General features: G+C 36.4%; 3 protein-coding genes, 1 long non-coding RNA gene and 1 other non-coding gene across 16 annotated transcripts; 4 read left to right on the top strand and 1 right to left on the bottom strand.

Moving 5' to 3' along the window:
* The first annotated feature begins 2,068 nt into the window (after positions 1 to 2,068).
* On the top strand, positions 2,069 to 3,918 carry LOC103872481 (oleoyl-acyl carrier protein thioesterase 1, chloroplastic). 7 transcript variants are annotated; one of them, XR_633696.3, is made up of 7 exons: positions 2,073 to 2,404; positions 2,491 to 2,823; positions 2,900 to 3,013; positions 3,097 to 3,166; positions 3,269 to 3,359; positions 3,435 to 3,503; positions 3,582 to 3,918. XR_633696.3 is itself a non-coding variant. In XM_009150902.3 (7 exons), the coding sequence occupies exons 3-7, from the start codon at positions 2,792 to 2,794 to the stop codon at positions 3,600 to 3,602; spliced, it is 327 nt and encodes a 108-aa protein (XP_009149150.2). In that variant the 5' UTR covers positions 2,192 to 2,404; positions 2,491 to 2,597; positions 2,693 to 2,791; the 3' UTR covers positions 3,603 to 3,918. The 7 variants fall into 7 exon arrangements, 2 of the variants coding, with proteins under 2 accessions (XP_009149150.2, XP_009149143.2); XR_633698.3 differs by having other exon boundaries at positions 2,074 to 2,404; positions 3,118 to 3,166; XM_009150902.3 differs by lacking the exon at positions 3,097 to 3,166 and having other exon boundaries at positions 2,192 to 2,404; positions 2,491 to 2,597; positions 2,693 to 2,823.
* Positions 3,919 to 6,574: 2,656 nt separating this feature from the next.
* LOC117129250 lies at positions 6,575 to 6,769 on the top strand. The gene has a single exon (XR_004452895.1). It is a non-coding gene; the product is annotated as a U2 spliceosomal RNA (small nuclear RNA).
* Positions 6,770 to 8,624: 1,855 nt separating this feature from the next.
* LOC117128521 lies at positions 8,625 to 10,283 on the top strand. Its single transcript, XM_033281138.1, has 2 exons — positions 8,625 to 9,413; positions 9,792 to 10,283. Exons 1-2 carry the CDS (start codon positions 9,065 to 9,067, stop codon positions 10,106 to 10,108), a joined length of 666 nt encoding a protein of 221 aa, XP_033137029.1. The 5' UTR covers positions 8,625 to 9,064; the 3' UTR covers positions 10,109 to 10,283.
* A 1,076-nt stretch (positions 10,284 to 11,359) lies between these two features.
* LOC117133465 lies at positions 11,360 to 15,612 on the bottom strand. Of its 2 annotated transcripts, XR_004457299.1 has the most exons (3): positions 12,656 to 15,612; positions 12,202 to 12,250; positions 11,360 to 11,994 (listed from the first exon to the last, which is right to left on the bottom strand). It is a non-coding gene; the product is annotated as an uncharacterized LOC117133465 (long non-coding RNA). The 2 variants fall into 2 exon arrangements; XR_004457298.1 differs by having other exon boundaries at positions 11,360 to 12,250.
* A 245-nt stretch (positions 15,613 to 15,857) lies between these two features.
* On the top strand, positions 15,858 to 17,991 carry LOC103872431 (probable protein phosphatase 2C 46). Of its 5 annotated transcripts, none has more exons than XM_009150843.3 (5): positions 15,858 to 16,057; positions 16,230 to 16,645; positions 16,728 to 17,095; positions 17,204 to 17,440; positions 17,530 to 17,986. In XM_009150843.3, the coding sequence occupies exons 2-5, from the start codon at positions 16,327 to 16,329 to the stop codon at positions 17,752 to 17,754; spliced, it is 1,149 nt and encodes a 382-aa protein (XP_009149091.1). In that variant the 5' UTR covers positions 15,858 to 16,057; positions 16,230 to 16,326; the 3' UTR covers positions 17,755 to 17,986. The 5 variants fall into 5 exon arrangements, with proteins under 5 accessions (XP_009149091.1, XP_009149079.1, XP_009149083.1 ...); XM_009150831.1 differs by having other exon boundaries at positions 15,864 to 16,166; positions 17,530 to 17,991; XM_009150835.3 differs by having other exon boundaries at positions 15,920 to 16,166; positions 16,246 to 16,645.
* Positions 17,992 to 18,141: the final 150 nt, after the last annotated feature.

Here is an 18,141-nt window from a genome sequence, read left to right as displayed (position 1 = left end):
AAGCTCTTAAAGTCCACAAATCTGCAAATCCATACTAAGTTATTATTCATCTAAAAAAGGGTTTTATTTCCGACATTTCAAGAATAACAAATACCTTTGTGGGATATAGCAAGTTTTATCTGGATCAATTATGTAATATCTGGTTAAAATTCATATGTACATATTATTTCATATCTCTTACAATACTTTGTTCCAAACTCATGATGTATATAATACACATTTATATTACAGATACACAAATAATTTTCTGACTATTACTTTCATAATCCGGATTATATATATTATCCGATTATCAAAGTTCATATCCTTCTCAATGTATTTTAATCCGAAATAATATAATTATTACCGGTTCTATTTGGAGTGAACCAAAATTTAAATCTTTTTTAATAAAATGATATTACTGGTTATTATAAAATTGATCTGGATATCTATGTAATATCCAGTTATAAATGACCAACTAGATTTTGACCCGCGCTTGGAAAGCGCGAGTTTTTTTGGATTATATTATAATTCAAAGTCTTATTATATCGAAAAATATAATTTTTAACAGTTATATAATCTACGAATTAGTTTATTTGAGATTTTATATGTACTCTTTTACGTAAGTTTCTTTTAGACATGAGAATTATATCTGGATCAAAAAAACAAACCGAACTGATTCAAAAATATAGGTTTAATTCAGGTCCAGAGAAGATAACCTATTGGGTTTTGTTTTGACCCGCATGTCTTTGTTTGAGTCTGGGTCCTACCCTAGACCTCATAATAAATATGTTGTGTTTATTAGGTGTATTTAGATATTTCGAATATGTTTCCGGTATTATGGATATTTTTTTAAAGTTTTCGGTTTACGATTATAGTTTTTGATTTCAGGTAAATTTTTGGAAAAAAAAATTGGGTATTTTTCAGTTCATCATGTCAGATTTTAAATTTTTAGGTATTTGAATTTTTTGCGTATTTGTTTGGAGTTTCGAATATTTTTTAGATTTTTTTAGATATTTCAAAAATTTTAGGATCCTAAATATCCGAACATATTTGGACCCATTACGTCCATATCAGCTCTAACAACCTTTTGATATAGATTTTTAACGTTATTGTACAAAAACATGGCTGATGAAATATTTTTCTGAGTAAATGTATCATAAGGAATAGTATTAGAATATATTAAAAATATTTAAAATATTGTATGGTTAGAATGATTAATGGTATTACCAAAAAAAAATAGTTATACATGACTTCAACAACTTTTTTATATTAGATTTTTTAAGACTCTTTCTCTTTTAATAATGTTGATTCGTTTTTAAGTGAAAAGTATATAAAAGTATAATATCTAAACCAATAATTTTTAAAATCGTGAATAATCAATACTGATATCGTGAAGTCGAGTTAGCTTTAACATAACCAATGAATTTCTACATTTTTGTGAAAGTAACATGAATATTCAGAAAACTCATTTTTAAATATGAAAATATCTATCAAACTATAGACGGTTGAAATTTTAGTATATGATATGAGATTTTAGTGAGAAAGTTTATATATTATATGATTACTTTATTATAAAAGAAAGATGAAGTTAAAATGTACACATATATGTCGTGTAACTTCTCTTGCTTTAAATCATATATTATATGACAAAAGTAATAATATAAAACATTAATTTCAATGCTTTTACGATTAAAAATCAAGATGGTAAATATAGTAATAGTAATGATTAAGATTTAAGAGTGAGATTTGAATAAATAAAAGAATTGAATAAATTATTGTTAGAGAAATATGTGGTAATATATTGTTAGTCTAAATTTAAGGTAAAAGAAAAATAAAATGAATTAAATGAAAAGGTCCAAACAACTTTTATAGATAGATTTTTTAAGACTCTTTCTCTTTTAATAGTATTGATACAGTGGTCAGAGAATTTACTATGGATAGTTTCAACTTATTGTCTACTAATCTTTTGCTTACACTTGTACATTTGTCTAATAATTTAAGGATATACAAGGTGTAAACCGGCTAACTAACATGTTAACGGATACGTTTTTCTTAAACTATTTTTCTGGGTTGGGTTCATCCCACTATATAAAAGGGACTAATTTTGGATGTTATAAAGGATGCCACATAGGCAAAATATTCTCATCCATTCATTCTGCCACGTTACTGGCAACCCAGACCAACAAATCGTAATTGCAGCCCAGCTAACCAAACCATTAATCTCAAGTAATCGTCATACAAGCACCGTGATGCCTTCTCTCCTATATCGTGACAGCTCTGCTCCTCTCCGCCTATCTTTTTCTGCGTCTCTACTCTTCTCTGACTCTCTCCATTCCACATCTGTTTTTTCTCTTTCCTCAGATTCCACTCTCGCGAGATCTCTGCTCATGTCTCTCCATCTCCACTACCGGCTCTGTCAATTGTAACAGATCCCATCCTCCTTTTTAGATCTACAAATAATTAACTTTCTCATCATCTCTCTTATGTGTGGCTTTGATTTTGTTGCAGGTTGAAGAATCGAAGGGTGGAGACGAACCAATGGAGCGATGTGGTGATGACAGAGGAAGAGGGGATTCAGTTTCTAATGGTGGACGCTCGTCACAGATCTTTTGCAGGTTAGATTGTAGATAGTTAAAACTATGTATGAATTTTGATTGGTCAATATTTAAAAAAAAAATAACTTTGTTGTTGGTTTGATGTATGTGAGGAGGTGGGATGTAATCAGTTTCAGAGCGTTGCATTTTCGACTGATGGGATTGCGACAACACCTACCATGAGGAAACTGAATCTCATTTGAGTCACTTCGAGAATGCACATTGAGATCTACAGATATCCAGCTTGGTATTGTTTTTTTCATTTTTGCTCTGTATGTTTGATGACAACAAATGGATTGAATTTTTGAAAATTTTGGTTACAGGGGTGATGTGGTTGAGATAGAGACATGGTGTCAGAGTGAAGGAAGGATCGGGACAAGGCGTGATTGGATTCTTAAGGACATTGCTAACGCTGAAGTCACTGGCCGTGCTACTAGGTTTCCTTCTCATCATTTTTTGCTTTCTCCATTGGTTTGTGCAATGGAATTAAATTTTCTTATGTTAAAGATATAACTTTCAGTTACTTGGATTTATGTTAAAGATATAATTTTCATTTCCGAGCACTTGATGTTCTGTCCTAAAGAACCCAGGTAAAAGGAACTTTGTGTCCAGGTCAATGCAATGCTTGCTGGTCAATCATATCGTTATATTCATGAAATGCCCACTACTATGTTTTATGTATATCTTTGTAGATTAGCATTTCCTGAGGAGGAAAATAACAGAAGCTTGAAGAAAATCCCCACACTCGAAGATCTAGCCAAGTACTCAATCATTGGACTAAAGGTATAAAATAGAAAAATAATATTCTTTGTAGGAATCAACATTCCTAGAGGACTTTATAATCATGTTTCTTTGCAGCCAAGACGAGCTGATCTCGACATGAACCATCATGTCAATAATTTCACCTATATTGGATGGATTCTTGAGGTTAGTGCCATCATCAGGTTCTTTTTAAAATAATAACTTCAGTAATCACCATATGACTTTGTTTTCTGATATTGTCAGAGCATACTCAAGAGATTGTAGACACGCATGAACTTTGGATTACAGACGAGAATGTCAGCAAGACGATGTGGTGGATTCACTCACCACCTCAAAGAATGGCTCTGCAACATCAGGCACACAAAGCCACAACGATAGCCAGTTCTTATCTGGAGATGGTCAGGAGATCAACTGTGGGACAACCCTGTGGAGAAAGAAGCCCTCCAGATAGACAATCCCTAAGCCATTACGAGTCAAGGACCAATCATTTTCACATAAACCTCTTTGGTTATTTGATTAAAAAAGTTACATGACTGATAACAGATTCTGCCTATTACAAAGTCTCATAAATTTCAAATAATGTGAGTAAATAAATAGAAAACAGAGAATTGGTAAAATATAAACAGAGTAAAGATACGTTGAAAGTTATGTCAAAGCTTCTCAGTTAATCTAATCATGAAAGAGTTTACCGCAGAAGCATCTAAGACGATCCATGATGACTCAAACAGCTCATGATAGTAATCAGCTCTACTCTCTTGAGCTGCTTTTCTAAATGCATTACCAAACGCATAAGATATGTTGTCTATGTTCTCCAAACCACGATCATATCGTGTCTTTCCCAAGTGAATTATGATCTTCAGGGTATAGAAATGAGAGAAGATCTATCAGGAATCTTGGAAATCAATATACTGGGATATATAACATTTATTATGATCTTCAGCTTTCGTCTCTTTAAAATTTTCCAACTACCTGTGTTTTTCCTATTTTGAACTTTGTTTTGTTTTTCCTTGCATTTTACGGCAAACTACCTCCCACCAAAAGGATAGTGACTAAGATTTTATATATCGTTGATGAAGCCTTGCATATTGAAAATGTTCAAAACTAAATGCATCTGTACATGTTTACGTAGAAATATGGAACTCATGTAAACATTGCATAAACGTCCACTCTGTATACATGCCTTCTGTGGAACTTATTATAAATGAAAGTAAGCCCAAATTTTAAACGTAAATTATTAATTAGCCTGACTGTAACCCACTACATTTCAAACACAACCACAATACCAAGACAAAAACATCGCTCTTCAAAACCAATCTCAGAACTCTTATTATATAGGTCAGAGCATCTTCATATTTAGAACACCAACTACACAATCTTCATTTCCTCCTCAGATATAGACAACACAACAACAATGTGCACAACCCCGCGCTTGCGCGGGGGCTCAGCTCCTAGTAATTGTAATAGCTATTATAATCTACATACTTATAAACTAGATCTTTCAATGTCTCCTATTCTTTCAGCTAAATCTTTATTTTGAATCATTGTTCCATTGAGTCTTTTAAATGTTGTCTTTAATCAATAAATTTGTTCTCGCTAATTATGTTTGACAAGTAATCTCATTAATTCATATTTACTCGCTATCATAAAACAATCCACCATATCATATCAAATTAACATCTACTATTCATTTCTATAGTGATATACCGATATGAATGCTTCTTATGTGTAATAATGAATGACACTTATCTTATTACTATTAACTCTCACACGTACCATTTATATCCATACATTCAAAACTTTAACATGCAAAAAACTGACATCAACCAAATATGTTCCTCCCAACTTTGACTGATACAAAATCTGTCCAACTAACTGACCCCTAACGCTACGTAGTCGAACAGTGACATGAATGGACAAAAAGGTCATTGTACACCTATCTAATACACGGTTGGCAAATTAATAAAAAAAATGCACGATCACCTTTATCCTCAGAATTTGTATATTGAGTTCATTGAGCCTTTAAAAAACATACATCCTTTTCTTATAACAAGAAAAGGAAGATTCTTATTAATGAAACATTAAATGGTCAAACCAACCATTCAACGTGAATATTGTGAACCAGAGGAAGGCCGCAAGAGCTAGGAGAAGCAGGAGTTGAGATGCGAGAGGGATGATATTGGCCGCACCAAATGTGCAATGACTTCGGTTGGAGTCGAGAAGGTCAACTAGGGGCGGTGTAGCAGTAAAAAAAGTAAGGAGGAGGAGGAGGAGAACGAAGTGAAAGAGCTTTAATCTCTGGTGGTGGAGGGATCGTAGATGTTATGTTCTCGTCTTCAAAACCTGGCACTAAAACTTCATTAGCAATGCTTAGTTCATAGTTATGTTCAGCTCAGCAAACTGAATTTTCTGGAAATTTAAAAGTCGCCATACTTGTGCACTGTTAGCTACAATACACACAAACAATTGAATGAAATTAAGATCATTCACTTAACTAAAAAGTACTTTGAACTCAGAGTCATTCACTCATATGTAATTTGAAATAGATATAAAAAAGAGAGAGTAGAACTGAAATAGACAAGAAGTTACAAGTTAACCGGTCATGACAATGCAAGCCTCGGAGAGATGATGACTTAAACAAATGACTTCAAAGGCGGACAGAGATCTCGTAAGGTGGCGCCATCATCATCATCAGCACCTTATATGTCTTTGCTAAGATGTTTTTGCTTATGCATTGAATGTTACTAGCATGAAGATAAGGTGGCGCCATCAGCAGCTGAGATCTCGTAAGACTTAAAGCCGTTGTGGCTGCGTGTGCACATCTCTTCAATTCATATTAAGGTGAGGAAAACTAGACTGGCTATTACTTTTGTCATAGCATTGCCTATTTCAATGGTTCTGATCCTCAAGATGATCAAAACCTTCTGTTTGCAGTCCCGGAACCATAAGAGCAACCTCTTTGGTTAGGACTCTGATCTTACGTACACCGCACATGAAATAGATAGCTGAGATTTAAATAACAATTTAACACCACCTCAAGATTTCTTCTTCAAGATTTGCAAAGTTCCAAGATTCGTTATATTCGATGTACACCGCACATGAGCCGTTAAAGAGTCTCTTTCTCAAGTCCCACATAGCTTTTCTTTTTGGTCAACACTCAAGTTCCACATCGCTTAGCTAAAGAAAGTTAGTCATAACCTTAGCACTATAAAATAGAAGCCGAGCCATTGTTACAAATCATACCTTTCTCGGCCTTTTGGCTAAGATCAAGTGTAGTATCTGTTCTTATCAATTTAATATCTGATATGTGGGCTATCAGCCTGCCCGATACTAACTCAATATTTTGAGGAAAGAACCCTGACAATATAGCTTGCTATATGGGTTTCTATGAGTCGTTCATGCTTTGCACTACTGCACGGGCTGGCTCAACCCACCAGAGCAATAGTTCAAACTATTACTATGACCACTTTGTAGAGAAGGTATGAATGATTGATATATTAACGTGATGACAAAGATGTCATATATATAGTACAGAGATGAAGCCCTAAGGAGATATGCACAATAAAGGAAGAATATACAATTGACATATTTAGAAGATGTGATTGAGATTGTGTATATCTTCTATATGCCCCCTCAAGATAGACTACCAGAGGATAGTCCTATCTTGGATGAATGTGCGGCCAGGAGAGACCGTGAAACAGGTTTGGTTAGGGCGTCAGCTAGTTGATCTTTGGAGGAGATGTGGGAGACTCTTAAGAATCCAGCTTGAACAAGCTCTCTAATGTAGTGATAGTCCAATGCTAGATGCTTCATTCTTGAGTGAAAAACAGAGTTTGCACACAGATAAGTAGCTCCCACATTGTCACAGTAAATGACAGGCTGAGTGTTGGACTGAACTCCAAGTTCTCGCAGTAATGAGACGATCCACTGTATCTCAGCTGCTGTAGCTGCAACACTTCTGTACTCAGCTTCTGTTGAACTTCGAGCTACTGTCTTTTGTTTCTTAGACGACCACACAACAGGATTGGAGCCAAGATACACTATGTAAGCACTAGTAGAGGTGTAATCATCTCTGTTGCCAGCCCAGTCCGCATCAGAGAAGGCATGAAGAGACAGAGTTGTGTTGCTGCGTAGAAGGATTCCACGATCACGAGTTCCAGCAAGATATCTCAGTACTCTTTTAGCGGCTTGCCAATGTACATCTGTGGGTCGATGCATGAATTGCGAGAGCTTATTGACAGCGAAGGAGACATCAGGTCTAGTGAAGTGTAGGTATTGTAGACTGCCTACTACCATTCGGTATTCTAAGCCATCTTGAAGAGCTGTACCAGAGGTTAGTTGCAGACGATCAGTAGGCATCATTGGTGAGGAAACCGGGTTAACCGTAGTCATGTTAACACGAGCTAAGAGATCATTGATGTATTTGCGTTGCGTGAGGAGCAAGCCAGAGCCCGATCTTTGTGTTTCAATGCCGAGGAAGTATGAGAGAGCTCCAAGATCCTTGAGAGAGAACCTTTTGCTGAGAATTGATGTGCCGCAAACCACGGATCATTACATAGAACCAGCTCAGCATGGAGTTCAGGACGTTCTGAACATTTCAACCGAGGTTCATGTTTTTCACCGTGCCATACTTGACTTGGGTCGAGCCAGACTTAGCTTGGGTGGTGAAAAAACCAAAGACGGACATGCATTCTCATCCGGCGGACCATCCGGACAGTCCCGCAAGCGTCTTTATCTTTACCCCGTGCATCCATCTGGTTCGGATGAATCTAGACATCTTGACTGGTCTTCTCCGTTTTCCGTGCCTTGACCAGATCTAGTCTTCTCTATTTTCCGTGCCTTGACTAGATCTAGTCAAATTTATATTTACTATGCATTGTTTTCCCACATTTTCTTTTATTGTCTTTGACTACAAAACACTATAAATATGTAGTCCCATTGATGAATAAAATCAGTTCATTTTGGTTGTTTATTTCGTTTCTTCTCTGAGTGAGAGAGAGAAAGAGAGTTCTTAGCTAGTTCATCGGTTTGAACTGGCTTGTTGATTTGGTGGTCAGCCAATCATCTTTGTGTGTCATTTGGTGGTTAGCCAACACACTACATTCGTTCTTAGGTGGTTAGCCTTAGATCGTGGGTATATCAAGAGCCATTCCGCATCTCTTGACGATCCTTTCAATCCATCTCAGTTCCAGAAGCGCCATTTGCTTCTCGGTTCATATCCAACACCCAGCTAAAGTGATCCTTCCCGATTTTGGTTCTATCAAGTGGTATCAGAGCCACTTTGGCTGGTTTGTTTTCTTTCATCTTTCATCTTCTCATCTCTCCACGTTTTTCTTTTCTTATTTCTTGGATCCGGGCTGTTCCTTTACTCCCTTGTGATCGCCTATTATAAAAAAAAAAAAAATCGATAAAAAAGAAAAAAAAAAGTTTTGGCTTGAATCACCTTCTGAAGAGAAATCCAGGGGGAGTAGTGGAAGAGAAATCCTGCTGGCTGAAGAGAAACCCAGCCTTAGGACAGTTAAGGCGGATCCATTTCAAAAATCTCTTCATCTTTCTTTCTCTTTTCTTTTTCCCACAAAAGTTTGTTTTGGGTTTTGATTGCTGAATGTTGACTGCCTATCATCCTTTGAACCAGTGGAAAGAACTCTGAGTGACCATCTAAAAATCGTGAGCTAAACACTTGAGAGTGTGAGGATTTTTATTTGCTAACTTTGTTAAGTGTTTTCAGGATGTTTGGACTTCTCAAGAAATCAAAACCACAACAAGACGTCTACTTTCCTTTTAAAACTGTTTTTGAAAAGGAGCAATTGATTTTTGATAAGAAACAGTTTGCTTCTAATGAGTTTGACTTTGTGCAGAAACAAAAGAAGAGACAAAACAGGTGTGATGATGAGAAGTGGGTCAAAAGTCGTGATCGCCCCTTCACCAAAGCCAAGAGAAGCAACTGTGATGTGCCTGATCAGAATGAGCTTCAGACTTATGCCAGCTTGGAAAAGATGTTGCATAAGGCGATTCATGTTGTCCGGCAACTCAAAAAGAAGGGAAACAGCAACACTTCTTCTGCACCAAAACAACAAAGTAATTCTTCTTCTATTTCAAATTCTGATTTGAAAACTAATGTGTTGTCTTCTGATAAAAGCAAGGCTGTGAAAACCACAAGCAAGGCTCTTTCTACCAGGTGTTTCAAATGCCATAAGGTCGGTCATTATGCCAACAAGTGCCAAAAACAGAAAACGTTGGTGACTTTGGAAAAAGTTGAAACCGAGCCAGAAAAGGAAGACGTTTTACCAATTTTCGATGACTATGCACATGAACCGAAGGAAGGGTCAGGTGGAGAGCAAAATTGTGGTCATAGAGAAGGATCTTGTTCCATTCACAATCCGGACCAAACTCAAGGTGAGCAACGTTCTGATTATGGTTCTTTTGCTTATAATCCTTTTCCTTTTAATGTTTCAGATTTGAGGACAAATCTTTTTGAAGAGGAAGAGAATGATGTGCCGCAGACCACGGATCATTACATGGAACCAGCTCAGCATGGAGTTCAGGACGTTCTGAACATTTCAACCGAGGTTCATGTTTTTCACCGTGCCATACTTGACTTGGGTCGAGCCAGACTTAGCTTGGGTGGTGAAAAAACCAAAGACGGACATGCATTCTCATCCGGCGGACCATCCGGACAGTCCCGCAAGCGTCCTTATCTTTACCCCGTGCATCCATCTGGTTCGGATGAATCTAGACATCTTGACTGGTCTTCTCCGTTTTCCGTGCCTTGACCAGATCTAGTCTTCTCTATTTTCCGTGCCTTGACTAGATCTAGTCAAATTTATATTTCCTATGCATTGTTTTCCCACATTTTCTTTTATTGTCTTTGACTACAAAACACTATAAATATGTAGTCCCATTGATGAATAAAATCAGTTCATTTTGGTTGTTTATTTCGTTTCTTCTCTGAGTGAGAGAGAGAAAGAGAGTTCTTAGCTAGTTCATCGGTTTGAACCGGCTTGTTGATTTGGTGGTCAGCCAATCATCTTTGTGTGTCATTTGGTGGTTAGCCAACACACTACATTCGTTCTTAGGTGGTTAGCCTTAGATCGTGGGTATATCAAGAGTCATTCCGCATCTCTTGACGATCCTTTCAATCCATCTCAGTTCCAGAAGCGCCATTTGCTTCTCGGTTCATATCCAACACCCAGCTAAAGTGATCCTTCCCGATTTTGGTTCTATCAAGAATGTCAATGAACTGTTGCACTCTTGTCGGAGCATTGCCCGTAACAATGATATCATCAACATAAATGAGGACATAGAGAGTTATTTTACCGACAATAAGAATGAAGAGAGAAGCATCTGCGACTGAGTTCTTGAAGCCAGACTGGAGAAGGAACTGACGGAGCTCTAAGTACCATACACGCGGTGCTTGTTTAAGACCGTAGATGGCTTTGTTCAGTTTGCATACGTAATCTGGTTTATCTTTGTCGACAAAGCCTTGTGGCTGCTCCATATAAACATCCTCGTTGAGATTGCCTTGTAAGAAGGCGTTGTTGAAGTCAAGTTGACGCAACGGCCAGTTGTTCATGACGGCGAGACTGAGGATCGGATTGGACTGCGTGGATCGGGCTCTGATACCATGTTAAGCTAGATGGACTTCCAACCTAAAACCAATTGGTATTAAGTGGAGTGACCCATCTATCTTATATATTGCTTAGGATCCCTTCCAATATCCGATGTGGGACATTTATCCCTAATACACTTTAGGTCCCACACGCAGCCATCCGGCTCATCACAGTATACCCTTTTGGTATCAATCTCATTAGCTACTTACTGGATCCAGTATCTCTCTAAATCATGTTTGTGGCAATGCATCTCTTGCTGCATTTGCCGCAGGCATTTGACATGTCCGAGACATTAAAAAAATAAAAATATACATTCTTGTAACAGGGGAGATAATATAAGAGTACTCGCTCTGATCTCCATAAACACAACCATGGTCACTTGTTTGTCTTTTGAGAAACGAAGCTCTATTTAAGTATTGGAATGTCTCAAACATTCGCTCCAATAAGATCACCATACAAGGCATAACAAACTAAAGATAATCACAAGAAGTTTAGAAATTAAGGAAACACAAGGCAGATACAAAACAAGTCATCCAAACTAAAAAGAGAAAATTTACATATTACAGAGAAAAGATCCAAGCTCTAATACATATATGTATTTAACCGTTCTATTTAAGTCTATGCGTTCAGTGTGTACTCAGGAAGTGGGTGCTGATTGAGTAAGCAGTATTAATTGTGCTGACCTCAGTGTGTACTCTTGGTGATCAAGAAAATCTAATACAATTCTTCAAAAAATAAACTCCAAACTTGTTGGTGCATATCTGTATAAGAAACCCGTTTAGGTGATGAGGTTAATGTTGTACCCCGAGATCGATCGATATGGCATTTTATGTGAAAGTTTTTCTTTTCTTTTCTCTTTGTTTGTTTTGTTTGTACGGTTGTGTATGCATGAATCGTCAACGAAGATGTGAAGATCAAGCCTTGGTGCTTGGGAAATTGGGGAGAAGGTCATGGCAGTGAACGAAATGAAGGTCGTGGACAAGAGGATTCCCGGTTCTCTTAGGTGGAGACCCAACGTACCACTCTATTCCACCTTCTACCGGCTGAACCTACCACAGTTTAAATAAATATATATTTAATTACTTAACACTCAGAAACCATGGATGTACGCAAGTTTGGATCCCGTTGTCATTATCTGACTTATGTCATTCTCTTGTTTTATTATAATCACTGATATTGGAATCCTTATATTAAAATGATATTTATCTTGGAAATATTATCTATGATGATGAAGACAGCAAGTATGGGTGTATGACCTTATCGATTATGTTGATAACGCCGCTTCTTCCCTCCGAACTTTGTTGACTGATTGAGGCACAAACACATATCATGATGAATTTCCAAGAAATATAAAGAAAAGCATGCATGGGAGAATTATATATAGCCTTTGATTAAATTAAAAACGACGCTTACGTTTATTTTTGCCTATATATTTTTGTAACTTCTTTTTGCCCATATATTAGGGAAAATAAAAACTTTTAAAGCATTTTCTACTTTTTCATCAAATGTTTTTTTGTTTGTGAAATGGAAACGTTGCCGTACAAAAGAAAAAGGTAAAATGGAAACGCAAGGCACCAAACGTAATTGAAAACAAACATATAGAAACAATCTAGTCTAGACCATATATAATTGAAAACTATATATACAAACAACCATATAAATGTAACTGAAAATACATAATACAAACAAGTAGACCATATATAATGTTACCAGTTCGAAGAGTGTAGTGAACATGAGACAGGCTTGAGAAAATCAGGAAGAGAAGGACACACACGACGTGGCTTAGGACAAAGTGGTTGATTTATTGTCGTCGTCGTCTCCGAATGATGATGCATATTTTCTCCCTTTTTCCTCTCTAAATTAAAAGAGCAGCTAGTCCCTTATTTAAAATTGATCGTTTGTTAATCTGAAGTCTGAATTTTAGTGTGACTCTATATAGTATATACACAAGACAGAAAAACAATAATTCGTTAAATTTGTAGTGATGAGTAAGCCGAAGTTTGGTTATTCTCAGACAAAACACTAAAAAGAAAACGTGACAAATTTACACGTGTGAAGTTTCTGTGACTCCCCTATGTCTTGGTAAAGAGTTAAAGTAGGGTTGGTCTTCTTGACCACTCCCCCTCGTTTTTTGCTTACTCCTTCCACTTGAATAGATTTGTAGTTAAACATATTGGTTAGGCCGGGCATATTAATCTGAAACCTAAACCGAACCCAAACAAAAAAACTCGATCTGTATCCGGTTCGAAATTAAAAAAAAAACACATGAATGAATTTTATAAGGTGTTACAAAATATATCCAAACTCGAAGTGTTATTAACCGAATCAAATCCGAATGAGTAGCTTGAAAAAAAAAATTCGAAATAAAAAACCAAAAACTAGATCCGAATGTCTAAATTAGTATGCTATAGAAATATTATTTGAAACATAAATATGTATTTCAAATATTCAATTTCATATTTATTTTGATACGATATCCAAAGAAATATTTAAAATTTAAATAAATACCTTAAATACCTAATTTTATGTAAATAAATATTTTTTTTTTGCTTTTAAATTTTATTTCGGATTATCCAAACCGATTCGATATAATCTGAATCTGAACAATATATAATTACTTTATGAATTCTAGGATGTTATATAAATTAGACTGAAACCGTATGTTATATTTAAACCCGATCAATATTTATTAATTTACTATATTTAGGATGGGTTACGAATTAGACCAAAATTTGAAATATCCAATTTGAATCCCACAGATGAACCCCCAGATCTACTATTGGTTATACGGCTCATCATGTCTCTCTAAGGCCCATTGTTATTTATTTTTAAAATGATATATAGAGAGAAGAAGAAGAGGGGAAAGGGGAGCACATGGGAGAAGTGAAGAGGAAACGGGAAAAGAAGTGCAGCTGGTCAGGTGCAGGTGGAGATGGAGGTGGAAGTTGATGTGCACACGTATGTCCTTAATGAGACAGCTAACGTTAAATGATGTCACTAAATCACGTGTCTCTTCTCAATCACTCACAGATATTCCACCTTTTTTTAACTATCAATCTTCTTCGACCAACACAACAACACGCTTCTCTTTCCTTTTACTTCATGGAACTTCTCTTCTCTAATAACCCCCCAAATTTTCGTTTTGAGTTTACTACGTGTTTGGTACTTATTAATTATTAAGTAAGGATAGACAAAACATAGACGAAATTTAATTTATTTTGTTTTCTTTTCAAAAAAAAATTAATTAATTTTGTTATTTGAATTGATCCAAAAAATTTGAACATTTGTAATTCTAATCAAAACAAATGTTAATATTTAGTATTCATTTGAATATATCAAATCATAAATATTAAAAAAAAACTTGTGGTATCATAACTATGCTATTACAGCTAGAAAAAAATCAGAATAAGAAAACAATCATTTTGGGGGGTTTTTAGAAAAATATCTCCCATAGTCTAACACACACACACACACACACACATATATATATATATATAACATTTTTATTTATTATTTAATTATATATAAAATTTTATATTTATCATATATTGAGTATTAATTTTTTGTTTTATTTTTGTGAATTTAATATCTTATGAGAATATATTTTAAAATATTTGAAAACTAGACGATAATGGAATAAATATACAAATTAAAAGAAAACTAATAATGAAAACAAAATGGATAGTCCAAACATAATATTAGGTTAAATTTGGATATTGGGTAATTTGAAATTTATTGAAAACTAAAGAAGAAGAAGAAGTATTGGAACCCAATATAACTAAGCTTCAAGTTTTAGCTTGGACATTAAAAGCACTTCAGAGAACATGCCATCTTATATGGTAATTGATTATATGACAGTAACGAAAAATTTGATACGGCATAATATGAAATGCAATAACTATTGCCCGTGGTATGGCAGAAGAGTGTAATTTATGCCATCTTCGAATGTTGCCAGTTCTACAAGGTTAGTCTTTATCAGCAACACCAACAAGTCCAAATATCTTTATGGTGCCGAATATTTATGCTAATATGAATTATTTATTCCGGAGAAAGAACAATATTGTCGAGCAAAAATTAGACACGGATCTTTATCCAAAAAAATGAAATAAAACGAATCTAATGTTTCAATTTTATCCGGTATATTTGAAAGGCCCGAAATGACCAGTTCTTTAGGAGGGATAGACAAAAATCCATTGGAGCTATTTCGTTATATAGAGAGTGAGTGTCAAGCCTGGTTCAACATAAACGAGATGGTGCCACCTATTCCACAAGATCATTGTATTAAAGAACCTTAAGTCTTGAGCTTGGGTAATATATGCATGATAAATAGGTCATGAACATCTATGGTATAATTCAGTTAGTGTGGATGGGTTTAGATGGATAGTTCTGGAAAGTTCAACTTATGGAGACACGAAGTTATCCACAGCGAAAGTCTGCTTTGCATTCAGTTCGAAACATACGATAGGCGATAGAGAGTATGCTCCAGCACTCGACATATCAGAATTTTGGAATGAATTTTAAGGATTTCATAGCCATAATTAAAGAGTCCCATGTTTAATCAAACTTTGCAATATAATTAGAGAAGATATGTTTTTCGAATGTCAAGATCATTCATATTCTAGGAATGCAAAATCAGATTTTAGAATATTTAACTAAGACTGTGAGGTCTTTCTATAAGGATCTATGTTTTATTAGTTGTTTTATTCTGGCATAATTATCTATACTTATTAAAATTCGAGTAATAAAATAGTTTTTAGTTGCGAAAAAAAAAAACGGTAGCAACGGAAAAGAAAAGTTAATAGTGGCCGTAAGTGAAAAGTAATAGAAAGATAGAGGACCATAATGCAAAAGAAAAAAGGCCAGAAAAAGTCAATATGAAGAAAAGGAAGGGTTAGGTGTAGAAAATCTGATCCAGTGATCAGGATTGGATTGTCCGTCTGTCTCTGGTTACAAGCAGTGGAGCCCTTTCCCTTCTCCTTCTCCTTTTCTTTCGTGAGAGAGAGGCTCGTCTCGACGACACACACCCCCAAGTCCTTCTTCTTCTTACTTCATTATTTGGATCTGATTCGGATCTATCACTCTCTCTCCCTCTCAGATCTCCATCGTCCTCTTGTAAGCTTCATCAGACTTCTGATCTCTTGTTACTACAAAACCCTAAATCTCTTTGTCTAGATTAAGATTGCTTTCGATTGGCAGCTTTAGTTGTGCAGAAGAATCTGAGGTACCCCCACCCCACTTGTCGAATTTTGATAAAAGTTTTGATTTTTTATTCATACCCTTTTAGCTCTATTGAATTGCAGATCCATAAAGCTAAATCCTTTCTACTTGTTTGACATATGTGGAGGAAGAGAAAAGAGGGTTTCTCTTTGATGACATGAGGGATGTTAGCTACGTTAATGAAACTACTGAGTGCTTGTCTCTGGCCTTCTTCCTCCTCTGGCAAGTCCTCTGATTCTTCTTCTGCTGGGAGACAAGATGGGTTGCTCTGGTACAAAGACTCTGGTCACCACCTGCTTGGTGAGTTCTCTATGGCCGTTGTTCAGGCCAACAATCTCCTTGAGGATCAGAGCCAACTTGAGTCTGGCCCTCTGAGCACACTTGATTCTGGTCCTTACGGAACTTTTGTTGGAGTATATGACGGTCACGGCGGCCCTGAGACCTCACGCTTTGTCAACGATCATCTCTTTCAGCATTTAAAGAGTGAGCAACTGAACTGAATCGTTTGTATTTTGCTTATTGGACCGACCGCATTGAAACTCAAAATCTTTTGTTGAATCTGTAGGATTTGCAGCAGAGGAAGCCTGTATGTCGATGGATGTAATTAGAAAGGCCTACGAGGCGACTGAAGAAGGGTTTCTAGGGGTTGTGACAAAGCAGTGGCCGGTGAAGCCACAGATTGCAGCTGTTGGGTCTTGCTGCTTGGTCGGTGTCATATGCGGAGGGATGCTCTACATCGCTAACGTTGGGGATTCCCGTGCAGTTCTTGGAAGGGCTGTGAAGGCCACAGGCGAGGTTATTGCGCTTCAGCTCTCAGCGGAGCATAATGTGAGCATAGAGTCTGTTAGACAGGAAATGCACTCCTTACATCCAGATGACTCGCATATTGTTGTGTTAAAGCACAATGTGTGGCGCGTTAAGGGGCTTATTCAGGTACGTTTCTCAATCTTATTTATAATTAATTCAGATTTTAGTCTCAATAGACTCAGCTTGTGCATGTTCCTCCATTAGACTTAGATATGTTTTTTTGATCCTTTGCAGATATCAAGATCCATAGGCGACGTGTATCTTAAGAAGGCGGAGTTCAACAGGGAACCATTGTACACAAAGTATAGACTCCGCGAGCCGATGAAGAGGCCAATCTTGAGTGGGGAACCGTCGATTACAGAGCATGAGATCCAACCACATGATCAGTTTCTGATATTTGCTTCAGACGGGCTATGGGAACAGATGAGCAACCAAGAAGCTGTTGACATCGTTCAGAACCACCCACGAAACGTGCGCTTGACCCTTTTCTCCCTCCCTAGTTGAAAACTTATTACAAAACCAAATATTGACTATGTCCTATGCTGTGTGAATGAACGCAGGGGATAGCACGTAGACTGGTGAAGATGGCACTGCAAGCTGCAGCAAAGAAAAGAGAAATGAGATATACTGATCTGAAGAAGATAGAGAGAGGCGTGAGGAGGCATTTCCACGATGACATCACTGTCGTGGTCATCTTCCTTGATAACAATGTGATGAGCTCTGCCAAAGGAGGATCCTCTGTTTCTATCAGAGGCGGCGGTATGACTTTCCCCAAGAAACTCTAAAAGTTACTTCCTCCTCCTTTTTTAGATTCCCAATCTTTTGTAGCTACGTATGAAAATGTTTTACTCTTTGTTGTTTGTATAAGAATGTATAATTGTAACGTGAAAGCCACACTCTACTGACGTTTGGAAACTCAATTCCAGTAATCATTTAATTTTTATTTATTCAGCAAACTTTGTGTAATGAAGGATGTAATTGTTGTTGATGGTGAATGAATGTAGTTGGCCTTTCTTATGTCATACATTTTGTATTGTAATAGTTATCTATACAGAGGAGTGTTTGATAGTGATTTACCTTCAAGTGTGTAATGTAATGTTTATGACAGGAGAGCTTCATCAGAAATTCAAAATACCTATGTCCTCGTTGCATTCTGTTTGATAGTGATTTTT

This window comes from Brassica rapa, chromosome A01 (assembly GCF_000309985.2).
Source record: "Brassica rapa cultivar Chiifu-401-42 chromosome A01, CAAS_Brap_v3.01, whole genome shotgun sequence".
Classification (NCBI taxonomy): Eukaryota; Viridiplantae; Streptophyta; class Magnoliopsida; order Brassicales; family Brassicaceae; genus Brassica; species Brassica rapa.
Note: the sequence above shows the minus strand (reverse complement) of the source record. Positions and strands in the feature narration are given on the sequence as shown.

What these genes read in the sequence shown, in the direction of transcription:
- LOC103872431 (XM_009150831.1), top strand. Translation starts at nt 16,327, where the DNA reads ATGTTAGCTACGTTAATGAAACTACTGAGTGCTTGTCTCTGGCCTTCT. An exon ending in GCGTTAAGGGGCTTATTCAG is followed by an intron (nt 17,096 to 17,203) that starts GTACGTTTCTCA and finishes GATCCTTTGCAG; the next exon opens with ATATCAAGATCCATAGGCGA. An exon ending in TTCAGAACCACCCACGAAAC is followed by an intron (nt 17,441 to 17,529) that starts GTGCGCTTGACC and finishes GAATGAACGCAG; the next exon opens with GGGATAGCACGTAGACTGGT.
- LOC117128521 (XM_033281138.1), top strand. Translation starts at nt 9,065, where the DNA reads ATGTTTGGACTTCTCAAGAAATCAAAACCACAACAAGACGTCTACTTT. An exon ending in TTCTGCACCAAAACAACAAA is followed by an intron (nt 9,414 to 9,791) that starts GTAATTCTTCTT and finishes TTAATGTTTCAG; the next exon opens with ATTTGAGGACAAATCTTTTT.
- LOC103872481 (XM_009150902.3), top strand. Translation starts at nt 2,792, where the DNA reads ATGCACATTGAGATCTACAGATATCCAGCTTG. An exon ending in ATCTACAGATATCCAGCTTG is followed by an intron (nt 2,824 to 2,899) that starts GTATTGTTTTTT and finishes TTTTGGTTACAG; the next exon opens with GGGTGATGTGGTTGAGATAG. An exon ending in GTCACTGGCCGTGCTACTAG is followed by an intron (nt 3,014 to 3,268) that starts GTTTCCTTCTCA and finishes ATATCTTTGTAG; the next exon opens with ATTAGCATTTCCTGAGGAGG.